Source organism: Aquarana catesbeiana, linkage group LG04, assembly GCF_042186555.1.
Source record: "Aquarana catesbeiana isolate 2022-GZ linkage group LG04, ASM4218655v1, whole genome shotgun sequence".
In the NCBI taxonomy this organism is placed as follows: domain Eukaryota; kingdom Metazoa; phylum Chordata; class Amphibia; order Anura; family Ranidae; genus Aquarana; species Aquarana catesbeiana.
This window is the reverse complement of record NC_133327.1, coordinates 41,329,378-41,347,190: the sequence shown is the minus strand read 5'-3', so window position 1 is coordinate 41,347,190 and position 17,813 is coordinate 41,329,378. Positions and strand designations below refer to the sequence as shown.

At 40.3% G+C, this 17,813-nt stretch overlaps 1 protein-coding gene and 1 long non-coding RNA gene across 4 annotated transcripts in view; one reads left to right on the top strand and one right to left on the bottom strand.

Annotated features, from left to right (window-relative positions):
• The window catches only part of LOC141139198 (uncharacterized), a 1,175,459-nt gene that overhangs the window by 762,573 nt on the left and 395,073 nt on the right, over nt 1-17,813 (bottom strand). The gene's annotated exons all lie outside the window — the stretch shown is intronic.
• Nucleotides 1-17,813, top strand: part of LOC141139178 (cytochrome P450 2B4-like) — a 35,369-nt gene that overhangs the window by 646 nt on the left and 16,910 nt on the right. For all 3 annotated transcript variants that reach the window (XM_073625084.1, XM_073625085.1, XM_073625083.1), the window contains 4 exons: nt 6,892-7,079; nt 9,767-9,929; nt 12,283-12,432; nt 14,308-14,468. In XM_073625084.1, coding sequence (XP_073481185.1) covers nt 6,906-7,079; nt 9,767-9,929; nt 12,283-12,432; nt 14,308-14,468 — 648 coding nt within the window. In that variant the 5' untranslated portion in view covers nt 6,892-6,905. The remainder of the gene's footprint in view (nt 1-6,891; nt 7,080-9,766; nt 9,930-12,282; nt 12,433-14,307; nt 14,469-17,813) is intronic.

Sequence of the window (17,813 nt, the reverse complement as noted above, 5' to 3'; positions counted from 1 at the left end):
CCATTAAGTCTTACCTAAATTATGGGTTTCCTTATCTTTACAATTTTGGCCTTTTAGTCCCCTTGCAGTTTGATTGTGGTGTGAAAGTTAAGCCCTGCTTGCTGTGTTCCTAATATCCCCTCCTAATTGATTAATTGCCAGATTCCATCCACACCCAACACAGTATATAACAAGGGTTTCTTTACGGGGGAACATACAGGGGGCTGCACATACAGGGGGTTCTTCCAAAGAAGTGGGGTTCTGAAAATAAGTGGCACTTCTGCTCTTGCACTTCAGCGATTTGCACAAAGCTAACCATAGCAGATTGCAGGTGATCTCATTTTCATATTATCTCACCTTCTCTGAAACATGCTCTCTTTACCTCTCCTCCTCTTCACAATTGCAGCCTCTCTCCTCAAGCCCTCTTTTCTACATCCCTCTACTCCACCACACAATCTGTATATATCACCCTCACTTCTCCCCTCCCCCCACTACTGCACTCATCACCTCTTTCTAACTCTAAGCCCACTTGCTAACATACCCCCCAGGATACTAAAGCATGTCCCATCATACAAATCATATTCTCATATTACCTCTCTCACTCTTCTGCTTCTACTAATCGTTGGAGATATTTCCCCAAACCCTGGGCCTCCCTTATTTAACTGTGCCCAACACACCCATCACCATCACCCTACACCCTCTGGCAGTAGTCGCAATCTACACAATTTAGTCTCCATTCCTCTTCTTCCCAACGCCAGCCTCCCTCTCTCCTGCGCCCTCTGGAACGCCCGCTCTGTCTGCAACAAACTCATTGCTGTTCATGACCTCTTTGTCACTAATTCCTTTATTCTACTTGCTCTCACCGAAACCTGGCTCCACGAATATGACACCCCTTCTCCTGCTTCCCTCTCCCAGGGTGGCCTTCACTGGACTCACTCCCCTAGGCCTAATGGACGCAAGGGAGGTGGAGTGGGATTCCTCCTATCCCCCCAGAGCACATTCCAGGTTATTCACCCTCCTCCCTCTTTTTCCCTCTCATCATTCGAAGCCCACTGTATACGTCTATTCTCTCCTACTTCCCTAAGAATTGCTGTGATCTACCGGCCCCCTGGACCATTATCGACTTTCCTTGATGAGTTTTCTGCCTGGCTACCCTACTTTCTCTCTTCGGATATTCCCACAATCCTTCTCAGTGATTTCAACATCCTCGCTAATACAAACACTCCTGCTACTTCTAAACTTCTTAGTCTAACCTCTTCATTTGACCTGAAGCAATGGGTACAGGCTTCTACTCACTCTGATGGCAACACCCTTGACCTTGTATTCTCCTACCTATGCACTCCATGCAACTTCTCAAACAATCCTTTTCCTCTCTCCGACCACCACCTTATTAGTTTCTCTCTCCCCCTGTCTTCCACCACCTTTCCCTCCAATCGCCTAACTATCACCCGTAGAAACTTTCGCAACTTCAACTCCTGTCTCCTCTATTCTGCTACTGACCACCTCTATGACAAAATCTCTCCCCTGTCCTGCCCCAACCAAGCCATGTCCATCTACAATAAATCTCTGTCCTCCACCCTGGACAAGCTCGCTCCCCTCACTACACACAGAATCAGGCCTCGACCCCTACAACCCTGGCAAACAGATGACACTAAAATTCTCAAAAAACGTAGTCGCGCTCTTGAGCGTCTGTGGCACAAGACTAAGTCTCTCAAAGACTTCAACCAATACAAATCTGCCCTCTAAATATACTATTCTTTCCTCCACACTGCCAAGCAAACCTATTTTACAACTCTTATTAACACTTTCTCATCCAATCCCCATAAACTCTTCTCTACCTTCAACTCTCTACTTTGTCCTCCACCGCCTCCACCCACTGACTTACTCACTGCCCAGGAAATCGCTAATCGCTTCAAAAACAAGATTGATACAATCCGTGATGAAATCTCCATTCTACAGGTATCTCCCCCAGCTAAGACCCCATGTCAACAGGTACAACTGACACTCCCCCTATTCAAATCTACTACTACAGATGAAGTTGCTAAACTCCTTTCTATCGCCCACCTAACCACCTGTCCCCTGGACCCTATTCCCTCTCAAATGCTACGGTCACCCTCTGACCCCATCCTACACTCTCTAACCCACATCTTCAATCTCTCCCTCACCTCTGGCATCTTCCCCGATGCTCTAAAACATGCACTGGTCACCCCCATACTCAAAAAGCCATCCTTGGACCCTACCAATCTTAACAACCTATGCCCAATCTCCTTGCTCCCCTTTTCCTCTAAACTCCTTGAACGCCTGGTTTACAACCAACTGAGTGACCACCTCATTAAAAACAACCTTCTTGATCCCCTTCAATCTGGATTTCGCCCTCAACACTCCACAGAAAATGCTCTTTTAAAACTCACAAATGACCTACTAACTGCAAAAACCAACGGACACTATTCTGTACTCCTACTTCTGGATCTTTCAGCTGCCTTTGACACGGTTGACCACCCCCTCCTCCTCAAAAAACTTTACTCCCTCGGTCTCCGTGACTGTGCTCTTCAGTGGCTCTCATCCTACCTATCCCAACGCACCTTCAGTGTCACTTACAATTCTACTTCCTCCACTCCTCTTCCCTTCTCTGTCTGGGTCCCCCAAGGTTCTGTTCTTGGACCTATTTTATTTTCAATCTACACCTCTTCCCTGGGTCAGCTGATAGCCTCTCACGGCTTTTTAATATCATTTCTATGCTGATGACACACAAATCTATCTCTCCACCCCTCAACTCACTCCATCAGTCTCCTCACGCATCACTAACTTACTAACCAACATATCTGTATGGATGTCACACCACTTCCTCAAACTCAACTTGTCCAAAACCGAGCTTATAATATTTCCTCCCCCACGTTCCTCTTCCCCCGACTTCTCTGTCAAGAGCAATGGCAAAACCATCCACCCGTCCCCACATGTCAGGGTACTAGGTGTTATCCTGGACTTTGAACTCTCCTTTTAGCCCCACATCCAATTACTTTCCAAAGCTTGCCGCCTCAACCTCCGCAACATCTCTAAACTACGTCCCTTTCTAACCAATGAAACCACAAAGCTCCTGATTCACTCCCTGGTTATCTTTCGCCTTGACTACTGCAACTCACTCCTCATTGGCTTACCTTTAAATAGACTATCCCCCCTTCAGTCCATCATGAATGCTGCTGCCAGACTCATCCACCTTACAACCCGCTCAGTGTCTGCTACCCCTCTCTGCCAATCCCTCCATTGGCTACCACTCGCCCAACGAATTAAATTCAAAATACTAACAATAAGTTACAAAGCCATCCACAACTCTGCCCCCAGCTACATCACTAACCTAGTCTCAAAATACCAACCCAATCACCATCTCCGTTGCTCCCAAGACCTCCTGCTCTCTAGCTCCCTCATCACCTCCTCCCATATCCGCCTCCAGGACTTCTCTCGAGCCTCGCCCATCCTCTGGAATTCCCTACCCCAATCTGTCAGACTGTCTCCAACTTTATCCACTTTTAGGCGATCCCTGAAAACTTTCCTCTTCAGAGAAGCCTATCCTGCCTCCATCTAACAACTGCACTATTTTCTCCATTAGCTCATCCCCCACAGCTATTACCCTTTGTATAACTTGACCCTCCCTCCTAGATTGTAAGATCTAACGAGCAGGGCCCTGTGATTCCTCCTGTATTGAATTGTATTGTACTTGTACTGTCTGCCCTAATGTTGTAAAGCGCTGCGTAAACTGTCGGCGCTATATAAATCCTGTATAATAATAATAATAATAATAATAATCATGGTCCAGTAAATCACTTACCTACAACAAGAATCCTGTACAGAAGGTCACATTTTTCAGAATTCACTATCTACATACTTGTACAAGGTCAGTGATTCACTAAACCTTGGTGCCCAACACATTACCCACCAACTCTCTCTGAGTAACCTATCGTGTCCTCTTGCTGTGTCCTGGACTGGGTCCACCACCTGTTGGACACCCTGCACCCTCTCCATTCCAGCATTCAGCACTGACATGAAGCCGGTATTGTAGGACATAGCGATCTCTGCCCAACAATAGAATTATATTCTCTGCCTAACATCATCAAGTTGAGAGAAAAATGAGAGCATGTGATCTAGTACGTAAACAAGGAGGTTGATTAACTAACCTGCCTCTGACCACCAAAGTCTTTGTTTTGAACTTGTACTTCTATCCAGCCGCTTCTGACTACTCTGACCAGCAATATGGGTTCTTGTTTTTAAACAACAAACATGTTGTACTTACCTGCTCTATGCAATGGAATTGCATAGAATAGCCCCAAACCTCCTCTTCTCGGGTCCCCTACAAGGGTTCTTGGCTCCTCCTTGTCTCGGTGTGCCATGGTAGGCAGCCGTTTCCTATTATGGCACACCAGCAAGCTTGATAATTAGCCATGGTGCCTGTGTCCATAGACACAAATAGCACGACTTTGCCCCATCCCCCAACTCCCTCATCACAGGATTTGACTGACAGAAGTGGTCCTGGCTTCCCCTGCCTCAGCAAAGCCTGTGAGACTGGGAAGTGAGAGGAGAGAGCCGCTGCAAATCGGCACAGCCCTAGGTCAAGTGATGACAAAGTATAAGTATAAGTATAAGGGGGGTAAGGAGGTGATACTTCAACCTAAACATTTTTTACCTTAATGCAAGGAATGCATTAAGTTAAAAAAAATTAGGCTTTAGAACCCGTAAATAAGGATAAGTTCACTTAAAAAACTTTAAAAAATGCCGCTTTTTTGCAGGTAAAAAAATGTGCATTTACTATTTTTTGTTTAGGAGCCTGGAAAGCATTGCACCAGTGATCAGCAGATTGTTGACGCCATGCAGGTCTCCTGCATACTGTCAGTGTGAGCTCTCTGTCCTCATATATCATACGGCCAGGCAGTTTCACGCTGACAGGAAGACTCAATGAACTACCACAGCACTCAACAGCACCATGGTAGTTCATTGAGAACTACAACCTGACAGCTGCAAAGGCTGCCGGTAGTTGTGGTCTATCCATTCACAGAACATCCCATCATTCACAAAATTCACAGAAATAAATGACGCAGTCATGTGAGCCTTGCACGGCCGCACTGTTTTCAAAAAGTGACAACTAGTACGGGGGACTTCTCCCCAAACTGCTGTCACAGGAAGAGAGGGCAGTGGGAAGTAGCTTCAGCAGTGGGAACATGTTCCATGTTCCACCCTAAAAACGGGTGGAACATGTAACATGTTGCCAAAGGAGAACTTATCCTTTAAATAACACTAATACTGATCATGTGGGAGTTATAATTGCCTCTACTAACACTAAAACTGTGTGTTATTATTATGGCAACTTACACCAACATTGGGGAATATTACTGTGGTCACCTACACAAATGCTGTAGGTTGTTATTGTTTCCGCTGACACTAATGATAGGGTTTATTTTACTCTCTTATGCTGTGTACACACGATCGGATTTTCCGATGGGAAATGTTGAATGTGAGCTTGTTGGCTGAAAGTCCGACCGTGTGTGTATGCTCCATCGAACATTTTTTGTCGGACTCCCCCCCCCAACAAATGTTGGCTAGCAGGTTCTCAAATTTTACACCAACAAAACTTTGTTGTCGGACTTTCTGATTTGTGTGCACACAAGTCCGTCACACAAAAGTTCACACATGCCGGAATCAAGTACGAGCCGCAAGTGTTCGGTCTTGTAAAACTAGCGTTCGTAATGGAGATATCACATGACCTTCAACAACCTTCAACAACCTTCAAACAAAATTCCAGGGTTTTGTTGTGGGAATGTCCGATTGTGTGTACGGTGCATTAATCTTTACCCCAGTTTCAGTGTGCATCCTGGTAGAAACTAAAGAAGGAATGAAATTTTGAGGAGCTGAATGAGATGCCTAACTTGATGCAATACACCTCAATGCTCGATAATAGACTGTTATTGTGCGGATATCTGGAAATGTTGGGGTCTATATTTGAAGCCATCTGTAATTTTAACGCTCTGCTAATATGCCTAACTTGATGCAATACACCTCAATGCTCGATAATAGACTGTTATTGTGTGGATATCTGGAAATGTTGGGGTCTATATTTGAAGCCATCTGTAATTTTAATGCTCTGCTAATATGCAGCATTTTACCATGCAGGCGATGCTAATGTTATTTATTTTTTTAAGTTCATATGGAGTGTTGCATAGTGATAATTCTTCTTTATTCATGTCACTGCAGAGCAGAGCTGAGTTTAGTGTTAGTATGTGGTGACATGTAGTGCCATCCAGAGCAGTGTGGAAAAATAAAGTCCTGCTGCATTTTTCCACACTACAATGTATCCCACACCAAACCAGAGTTGTGGTGTAAATAGGGGACATTGAAAACTGTTTTTCTTTCATGTGCCCTAGTGGTGATGACCTGTGTTTATCCAGTGCAGAAATATGCCAGTCACAGCTCATAGTTTGAACAAGCCCTTACATGCAGGCTAAGTTGTCCATCAAAAGTGACAGTGACAGAGAAAGGGACAATCTGCAACTTCTTGCTAGAGTATTTAAAGTGTATTGTGTATTTTTTTGTTGTCTGTTTCCTCTTTGGGAGATATCTCTTCAATTTCCATTCAAAAGATGCAACAGGAAGTAAAAGGGAATTTCTAAAATGTTAGAGGGATTTATTTGTTAGACAGATGTGACCAGAACAAGTGCCTCCATCTGAAGATTAATCTTCATCTCTTCTTCTAGTGACATCTATAAGATTTAGAATTTTCAATTACTTTCTGTTTTGGTGGCTGTGTTCACCAGGATAAGCAAAGAGAACACATCTACACATGAATACAGACAGCAGTAAAAAATTGACAGAGGTTCTAATTCTTCCCTTCACTATTTACCCTGGTGTTTTTTTTTTTCCTTTCCTTAGATATCATTGGCAACATGGATCTTATCACAATCCTTTTATCTGTCGTGGTCATCCTCTTCTTGGCCAATGTTTACAAAAACCAGAGGAAACCTAAACACACAAATTTACCTCCTGGACCCAAACCTTTACCCATCATTGGAAATCTGCACATGCTTGACATGAAACACCCTTACAAAACATTTATGGAGGTAATAAAGCCATCTTGCTGAACCCACAGATATTCTCTTGATGTCATGGTCAACTTTGATATACGTTTTTTAAAAACAGGTATCCAGAGGGAGCATTTAGTTGACATTCCTTTCACTTTCTGAACATGCCTTAAGGTGCCACATGGCCAATCTGTCTTTGCCAGGAACTCACCAAGTCTCCTACAGTCTGTTATATATACAAGCTCTAGGAACAGCTGCAATTTTAGTTTAATGTTCTCTACTACATTCCACAAATTCCCTCTTTCTCATGTTTTAACCCCTTGGGGAAACAGCAACATTGATATAATGTCTTAACCCCAACTCAAATTGGGTCAGCATAGTTGGGCTTTAGACAGTTACTGATGCTGATTAGTGGTCTGCCTCTCTGGAGAGCATACCAAACCTTAAGTGTTACTAAAGCCAGTACCCTGCATTCCCTATATCTGGTCTCCAATGGTGCACAAAACATGGAAATGCAATTATTATAGTAAATATAAACTGATAAATACCTTTTCTCATCAGCAGTATATAGCAGTCTTATGACTTCTGTCAGTGTCTAGTTAAAGCTTGTAGGATAGTTTTCATTCTCCTCTGACTGTACTATGGGGCTGCAGGACCCCTGACCCTCTGCCTGGGCAGTGCTGATTGGCCCTGTGCTAAACACATGCATCCTCCCAAGAAAAAAAACTCTTTAGCAATACACACCAAACTGAACATGTGCAGAGTGACTACAAAAGCTCTGTGCTATCAGGAGATGGATTGGGGACAGTGGAAAAATAGGAGGATCAGAGAAGACGGGATCAGCTTTTTTTTACACAAGGAGGATTAACCCCTTAGGTTCCACAATGAGCATGCTTTACTGCATATACAGACTAATTTTACTGTTGTAGATTTAGTAACATATTAAGCCATAAGAGGAAAGGCCTACCTCAATCCTGACCATCTTCCTAGTGTGGGGCTTGTCCAGTGTTTCTTTGATGGGCAAGCCTATCCTTTTTAGCACCAAATTCACAGAAAGTAGGTCTGCCATTGGACTGAAGGACTGAGGGACTTCACCACACCACGTACAATTTTTTTTTTGTTTGTTCTTACTGCTGGAAGGGGAGGATATTGCAGTTACGCACACTATGGAGAAATTACATGGCCAAAATATGATCAGTTAAACAGGCAAATGCTAATTTAGATGTTGGTTGAAAGGTTTAGTGTAATGCATGACTTTTGGTAATATAAGAGTAAATTTTGTAGATTTACATCTGAGCAAAAAAGAAAGACAACTGTGAGGAAATAGGGACAGATTGATTTGGTTCCAAAAGAAGGACAGTCCTTTTAAATGGGGGATATTTGGGAGTTAAGGGCAAGTACTTAGGATGGATACCACAAGCAAAAGATTAAATTCTGTGTCTACCACATGTGCACAAATGCCACTAAATTGTTACTCCAATTTTGTGGAGAAAAAAATGAATCACCTCCAGGTGAACCACATTCATTGCAAGAAATTTTGCATACATTTGGAATGTTCCTTTAAGCTTAACAGACCCATGCCTACAGATATCAAAGAGTGAATGATGTGTTTATACATAATAATGGGGGATTTCTTTAACCACTTGCCAACCAGCCGCCGTCATTATACTGCGGCAAGGTGGCTCATTCCCACAAATCGCCGTAGGTGTATGTAGGCTCGGGTACTCGCTTTTGTGGCCCGCGAGCCCGATGTCCACCGGCCACTAGTGATCGTTCCCCGCAGTTATAGAATGGGGATCTGCCTTGTGTAAAAAAGGCAGATCTCCGTTCTGACAGGGGACATTATTATTATTATACACAATTCATATAGCGCCTACAGTTTACGCAGCGCTTTACAATGTACATCACACAGATCCTGTCTTTCTGCTAAGCAGGAAGATGGATCTGAGTGTTTCCCCAGGCAGCCCATCCCCCCATACAGTTAGAAAACACCTCCAGGGAACACATTTCACCCCTTGATCGCCCCAATGTTAATCCCTTCTCTGCCAGTGTCATTAGTACAATAACAGTGCATATTTTTAGCACTGATTACTGTAATCATGTCAGTGGTTCTCAAAAAAGTGTCAAAAATGTCAGTTAGGTGTCCGATCTGTCCTCCGCAATGTCGCAGTCCCGCTAAAAATCACTAACTGCTGACATTACTAGTAAAAAAAAAAAAAATAATAATAATAAAAATGCCATAAATCTATTCCCTATTTTGTAGACTCGATAACTTGCGCAAATCAATCAATATATGCTTAATGAGATTTTTTTTTTACCAAAAAGATGTAGCAGAATACATATCGGCCTAAACTGATGAATACATTTTTTTTGGAAATGTTTTATAGCAGAAAGTAAAAAAATTTGTTTTTTTTGTTTTTTTAAATTGTCACTCTTTTTTTGTTTATAGAGCAAAAAATAAAAACCGCAGAGGTGGTCAAATACCATCAAATTTATCTATTACATCTATTTATCTATTATTTATCTATTTATCTATTGTACTAAAAGTACATCAATTTTGTTTGGGTACAGCGTCGCACGGGCGCGCAATTGTCAGTTAAAGCGATGCAGTGCCGTATTGCAAAAAATGGCCTGGTCAGAAAGTGGGTAAATCCTTCTGGGGCTGAAGTGGTTAATGCTAATTCTTGACCATTAATTATGTCTTCTTCTGTATGTTGTATTTACAGATGTCTAAAGAATATGGCACAGTATTAACTATTCATTTTGGAATGGCAAAAGTCATCATCTTGTGCGGCTATGACACTGTTAAAGATGCTCTACTCAACCATGGTGAAGAATTTTCCAACAGACCAAAGTTGGCGATATTTTCTAAATCAACAAAAGACAATGGTAACTATGTTTTTTTATCTTTAGTAAATGGCAACCAATACAGTTCGTGTATCTGAATTTTGCTTGTTTTCTGCACTCTTATCAATGAATGCAAAACATAACCTGTTGATCCTGCAGAGAAATCCAGTAGGCAGATAACTGTTATCAGTTAGCAATGTTCTCAACAATGTCTGTGGACTACAGAACACCTTCCCTTATGTTGCAAGGAGACAAGGGCAGAAGTGGGCCTCTAATCCTGCCCTGGGGTGACAACACTTATTCCTTTAAACTTTATGGGATTTTGCAGGCAACCAAACCAACAAAAACATAATTTGTTTAAAAATATTTTCTTTAACCACTTCAGCTCCAGAAAGTTTACCCCCCTTCATGACCAGGCCGTGTTTTGCTATACAGAACTGCATTACTTTACCTGACAATTATGAGGTTGTGCGACGCTGTACCCAAATAATATTGATGCCTTTTGTTTCCCACAAATAGAGCTTTCTTTTGGTGGTATTTGATCACCTCTGCGGTTTTTATTTTTTGCGCTATAAACAAAAAAAGACTGACAATTTTGAAAAAACAGCAACAATATTTTTTACATTGTGCTATAAAACATATCCAATAAAAAAATAAAAATTCTTCATCAGTTTAGGCCAATATGTATTCTCCTAATCCCAAAAAGCTTATGTTGATTGGTTAGCACAAAAGTTATAGCGTCTTCAAACTACTGGATATATTTTTGGATTTATTTTTTATTTTTTACTAGTAATGGAAGCGACTTTTAGTGGGACTGTGATATTGCGGCAGACAAATCAGACACCTGACACTTTTGACACTTTTTGGGAACCAGTGACACTAATGCAGTGATCAATGCAAGAAAATATGCACTGTCACTGTACTAATGACACTGGCAGGGAAGGGGTTAACATCAGGTACAATCAAAGGGTTAATGTGTTCCTAGGGAGTGCTTCCTAACTGTGTGGTGGGTGCTTGTACTGTAGGAAGGCAGAGATCAGTGTTTCTGCTTAGCAGAAACACAAGATCACTGCCTTCCCTTGTCACAGAATGGTGATCTGCCTTGCCAGATCACTGTTCTGCCTGTGCCTTGAATGATCGGCAGGTCCCGGCAGACATAGCATCCACCAGACCCACTGATTGACTCCCGCTGTGTCCAAACACAATAGTCTCTTGTAATTTTTACTTTTTTGACACTTTTTTTGGTGACTGTGTAGGGGTACAATGTACCCGATACCCATTCACATGGGGGGACCCAAAAGCACCCTCCCCATGTTGAGGGCATGTGGCCTGGTATGGTTCAGGAGGGGGGCCTCTTTCGCCCCCCCCTTTTCCTGTGGCCTGCCAGGTTGTGTGCTTGGATAATGGTCTGGTATGGATTTTGGGGGGGACCCCATGCCATTTTTTAATTTATTTTGGCGCAGGGTTCCCCTTTATATTCATATCAGACCCAAAGGGCCTGGTAATGGATGGGGGGGAATCCATGCCATTTTTTTCAATGATTTTTATGTATATTACCGGGATCCGAGAATGCATTACAGCCATGAGCAGTTTTAAATAAGATTTTTTCCTTTAGAAATGTTATTTTGCTGTGGTACTGTTCTAAACATGGGAAAGATGTGCTACTTTACAGGCATACTAAGGACACCCACCAGGCATGATATTTAAAGAAATATTTTATTTCTGTTGTTTCACTTTAAGCATTACCAGTATTAACATCACTGCTCCTGAAAAAACGTCCGTTTTTAATACTTTTTTTTGCATTGATACATGTCCCCTGGGGCAGAACCCAGGTCCCCGAACACTTTTTATGCATAAACTTATAAATAAGCCTTTAAAATTAGCACTTTTGTTTTTTCATGTTCCTGTCACATAGACTTTAATGCTGTTTGCGTGTTCGTACAAATTTTTTGCCTGTTCGCAAGTTAATAAAAATAACTTGCATATAAGCCCTTAAAATGTGCACTTTTTGTTTTTCCTGTTAGTGTCCCATAGACTTTAAGGGCATTCCACGGCTTTTGAATTAGCCGCGAATGCATAATATGAATGCATAATGTTCGCTGTTCTGCGAATGGGCGAACACCCGATGTTCGAGTCGAACGTACGTTCGACTTGAACATCGGGCTCATTCTTAGTAGACAGCAATACATTGCTTTTTTTTGTTCTTGGGTTTAGATATCTTTAAGCAAATTAATGTTCCCTGCATGCAATGGAAAGTAAAATTCTTTAGATAAAGTAAACACAGGGGAACATTTGTTTTTGCTATCCACAGCCCTGGATCTATACTTTGAGCAGCATTTGTATCTGATGGTTATATTTTTTGACTTACAGAAAATATTATATTTCTCTTGTTTAGGTGTTATTTTTTCTAATGGTGAAAGCTGGAAAGCAATGAGAAGATTCACTCTTTCAACACTCCGAGATTACGGGATGGGAAAAAAAGCTATAGAAGACAAGATTAGTGAAGAAGCTGAATTTTTAGTGCAAGCAATGAAATCTTATGGAGGTGATTGTTTTGATGAGTCTTTATTATTATTTAATCTTGTATGCCCTGTGTTCTACAAGAAAATACATTTTTACTGTTGTATTTTTTTTCATATTTGTATTTGTTATTGTAATCATCTTAGGGATCATCTTCCTTGACGGCCATTTTCATGTGATCTGCCACTTCTCATTCTTGACCACCATGTTCTAAGACAATTATATCTGACACATATGGATGTTTGAACCCACCCCAAATCCTGGTATCATGTGAGGAACTTTAGAAGTTTTTGTACAATAAGAATGTGCACATCCAAGAGATCCACATATAAACATAATTCTCATCCGAGCTATTGGATAGCTGAAAAGATGTCTGTTGGCCTTTAAGATCAAGGGCTCATCTTTAATGGTCAATAACACAAACTATGTCCAACAGATATGATATTGTCCCAAGTCAAGTCTTTATATTGGTGGTAATGAGATCTTAAATCACCAAGATACTGGCACTAAAAAGAAATTATTTGAGATAACATTTGACCCTTTATATTGCCTAAAAGAAGATGAGAAATTCCAGCTTGGAGCTTGTAATGAAATGGCATTTATAAATAGCATGACTACACCGCAATGTAAAGTATTAGAAAAAAAATAATCACACAATAATTAATTTTAAGCCTCTCAATATAGTTCTAGTGAATAATACCACACGCACACAATTATTTTAGCTACATGTAATTGAAAATGGAAATCTCAAAATCATTCCCATATCCTTAGCAAGGTCCAACCTGCAGCCATGTGTCAGTAATAGATGATTGACTATGGATCCATCTACCATCCTGCTCAGTACAGTTCAGGCTCATTTTAATTTTGTTTAAAAAAATGATTTATTAGTTTGTCATTGTACCTTTGGAGAAATTCGAAATGCTTAGTATAACACTTTGCATTTGCTCTGTAAATTCTATTTCTGTTGTGCTGCTTTTAATCTGATATGAAATGTATACATTATCATATAGCAATAGAGTGCCTAAAGCCAAGGCAGATTTGGCTAGCTACATTTATGGTTCAAACTATAAAAAAAAGCCTGAGAGAGAATGAACAATTCAATTTTTAAATACATGTGCTCCTTTAAGGATCTGTTTATATTTTCACCCAAGATTCACATGACATTCATTTAAGAATCATGCTTTAGTTTTATTCAAATTTCATTTTCATCTTTATGTAACAGAAAAGAAGGACAACAAAAAGAAAGCAGAAAAAAAAACCAAAAACACAAAATAAACAAAAATAAATAATAATAATAACATACATGTCATTGACTGCCATAGAGTTTTTCCAGAATATACAAAATATTCTGCAGAATCCAAAAATGTTAAGAATAATATTCAAGAGCAGACAAAATATTATATTAATAATATATATAAGTTTTCTGTAACAGGCCATCCTAATCCACCAAAAAACATACTAGATCTTTATTGTATTTTAAGATTAGCTTCGATCCATTTTTTCAATTTTTTTTTCAATTTTTTCAAACTTTTGGTGGGCATTGTGTTGAGTATAGGTTTACTTCTCAAACTTTACATATTTATCTATCTCCCGAATCCAGTCCTCAAGGGTAGTAGGATTAGGTGAAGTCCAACAAGAGTCATGCTTGAGGTGATTGTGGCTGTAATAGTGTACTTGGAACAAAAACAATCGAGTACTGTCTATGCCCCTTTTTAAATAGTGCTAACATTCAGATTTTCAGGACAAGCCAAGAATCACACACATTTCAGGAATAAGTGAGCAAAATGTATGAATCTTGAATGACAACATTGATCAGTAGGCTATTTTGTATTTATGTATTTCCCAGTGTATATCTATTTCTTGTTGTTTAGGAAATCATGTGGTTTTCTTTTAATTCCAGGTAAACCTTTTGATAATCTCACCATCCTTAATGCTGCAGTGGCCAACATAATCATCTCCATACTACTTGGTCAACGATTTAATTATGATCACCCCACTATATTGAGACTCATGGGTTTGATTAATGAAAATATCCAGCTTATGGGCTCTCGTGTGGTCCGAGTAAGTTGCTTTTTATTTTGTGTGTGTGGGTGAGAAGTACTCTGAATTGATTTGCTGCTTAGTCACCTTGGAACATTTTGGTCACCTTGGAACATTTTCTAAAAAGTCAAGGATCCAAGAAAAAAAAAACAAAACACTGCCAAACATAACTGAATAAGTAGTACAAGTACAGAACAATTCCAATTTCAATCTTAACTTTTCTAAGCAAAACTTTTTTTTATGGGGTGGGTAGAGCAGTGGATATTGATTAGAACACGCATGTCAAGTTGCTTTTGCTCTCTATTTCTCCAAAGATATTTCCTACACTTCCTGTCCTGAAGACACAATTGGAAGTACCTGGAAATGCCCAACATTCTACTAATAGTGCACATCATTTTATTGAGCAGCATGGAGGTGATCATGCAGCTTTTTGGATTCAAAATAGCATGCCCTAGGTCAGAGGTGCCCAACCTTTTGAAGAGCAAGGGCCATTTAAGCGACTTGGTAATTGGTTGCAGGCCACAATATGAGCTCTCCAATCCACCCATATGGAAGGGGACAGATACCCTTCTGTTTTTTTTTTGCAGATCGGATTGGAGGTAGGCGGGTATAAACAGACACATGTCTGTTTACATCTACTGCTCCATAGAGCTGAATGGAGGGTCCACTGATCATGTGAAAGTGGTCTAAGGCTGCTTTCACACTGATGCGCTGTGGTTTACCCACACCGCTGGTGCAGCGCAGAGCACCAGTGGCTTTCCAGTGGGTTAGCTGCACTTTGCCATAGACTTCTATTATATCCTGCAGGTGTGGAGCACTGTCTGAAACCTGCAGGTTAAAACAGAATGCATTTGGTATCACTCCGCTTCTGGCAAGAGCCAGTGCTATACAGGAAGCATCAGCTTATGCGGCTCTGCTGCGCAGTTGCTTGCTTCCTCTACCGCAGTCTTCATTTACAACACTGATACTCTGGGGTGGTGAGTTGGAAAAACAAGATCTGGGCTTGCGAACCCTCCATCCCAGAGAAGGAGGTCGCGGGCCACATCAGAGGGCTCTGCGGGCCACATCAGAGGGCTCTGCGGGCCACATCAGAGGGCTCTGCGGGCCACATGTGGCCCCCGGGCCACTGGTTGGGCACCCCTGCCCTAGGTGGTATTATTTTCAGCATATTATGCAAAAAAAGAGGTGTACTGGATTCTCCACTTCCATACAGGGATACTATGCTGTCTAAAATTCAATTGGGACCTTATTCACTTTTAGTAGGAGTCCACACATGGGGTTCATCTTTGATTTTTATTATTTTGTCTTATATTTATATAATATTATATATATTTTTTTGTGTTCGTTTTCACCTTCATTTAACTATTCTTTGATTCCACTTGTCTGCCCTCCTGTGGGCTTAAGAGTATATATTTAGATAAGTTGAACGTTGCTCTTGGTTATGATTAAGCGCTGGGTTGCATGAAACTCGTGAACCTTGCTTCTCCCCCACTGTGCTAAGATTGTGCTTTTATGCTGTTACACTGTTGCTTCACAAAAGATGGGATACAACATTTAATGCAGCTGTCTGGACCCTTCTCATTTTTGTTCTTTATTTTGTGTCTGTGGGTGAGCGGTACTTTGAATTGATTTGCTGCTTGGTCACATTGAACACTTTTTAAAAGTTTAGTGATTCAATGATCAAAGGCAAAAACACTGCCAAACATGCCTGAATAAGTTGTGTAAGTACAGAACAATTCCAATTTCTTTATTAGTTTTTTTAAGCAAATTTTTTTTTATGGGATGGGTGGCAGTGGATATTGATTAGAACACCCCTGTCAAGTTTATTTTGCTCTCTTTGGGGTTAATTTACTAAAACTGAGTGTGCAAAATCTGGTGCAGCTCTGCATGGTAGGCAATCAGATTCGGACTTTGGCTTGTTCAATTAAGCTTTGACCAAAAAAAAAAAAAAAAAGGAATCTGAGCCGCACTAGATTTTGGACTTTTCAGTTTTAGTAAATGAACCCTTATTTCTCATTAAAGATATTCCTTCACTTCCTGTTCTGAAGACACAATAGAAAAGAACTGGAAATGCCCAGAACAAGTGCCCTGATTTGAAGATTTCCCTGGACAAGAATAGAACTTAAAGTAGACCTTTGTGATTCTGCGCCCTTTCCCCACAGCCTCCCCAATCATAATTATTTTACAAACCCTCAAAATTAAGATTTGGGGGAAAAAAGATAAAAAAATACCTTGGTCATGGCCTTTGACACATTGCATATAATAAGCGACATATACAGGTTCTACTACACATCTCCTAAAAATGAATAAAGGAACATATTGGAGGAATAATGAATCCTACATTTATCAATTTATCTAATCTCTTAAAGCATTATATTATTAATGATCAGGATATTGAGAGGGTTCTACATAGAGCAGAGGTGAAAGAAGGAACAAACTCTTATACAAAGCAATCTGTTGGATTCCTGAATTAAACCCCGGGGAATAAATAGATAGCAGTGGGATATTAGTTTATATATTGGGTATTTAGTATTAGTAATAGGATCACACATTATACTATATTCTGTATATGTTTGATATTGTATATTTTTCGAAAATTAATTATTGCATGTTGTATTAAATTTGACACATACAAATGTGGCATATACTTATCAATAGAGGGTTAATGTTAGCTTATCCCTTAATGCTTGTTCTATATATACTTGTTCTTCCTTATGATATTAGAATAATGATTTTGTTTATAAAATTGCTATGTAATAATATGAATTATATATATCTATTTGTTTAATTATCAAAGAGTTAATGATTGACTCATGCTTTGGGGTCCTGCTTTCCTCTCATTTGCTCTGATTGTGTATTTTATGACTTGAAAAGGACTCAGTTTGGGTTGATACTCCCAGTTCTTTATTCCAAGAATTTACACTAGTCAGCTGCTGACAAGGGAATGCATGATCCCCAAACACCTGAAATATATAAATTCTGATAAGTCCTTGTGCATAACAATTGGATGAAATACAGAGTCTGCATACGATTTTGAAATGGGAATTGAACCTTGCAGCTATTGAACTAAGTAGCTGATCTTTATCTGCATTAGAATGATTTGCTTTGTTGTAGGATTATGGTATTTCAAATGCTTGGACTTTAAGACAATACCAGCTAATGTATGGTTATTATGATTTTTAAATAATGATAAATAATAAAGTATGGACTTTTTGTTGTTCTTGAGTAGGGTTGAGCTCAGACATGTTTGGATCCTAGTCCAAACCCACCTGAGTGAATCCACCAAGAAGCTGTTACTGTGCTAGGCCGAACATCTGCAGCTGGGGCATTCTCTGCCCTGCAACCATAAGGGTGGTAAGTGCCTCA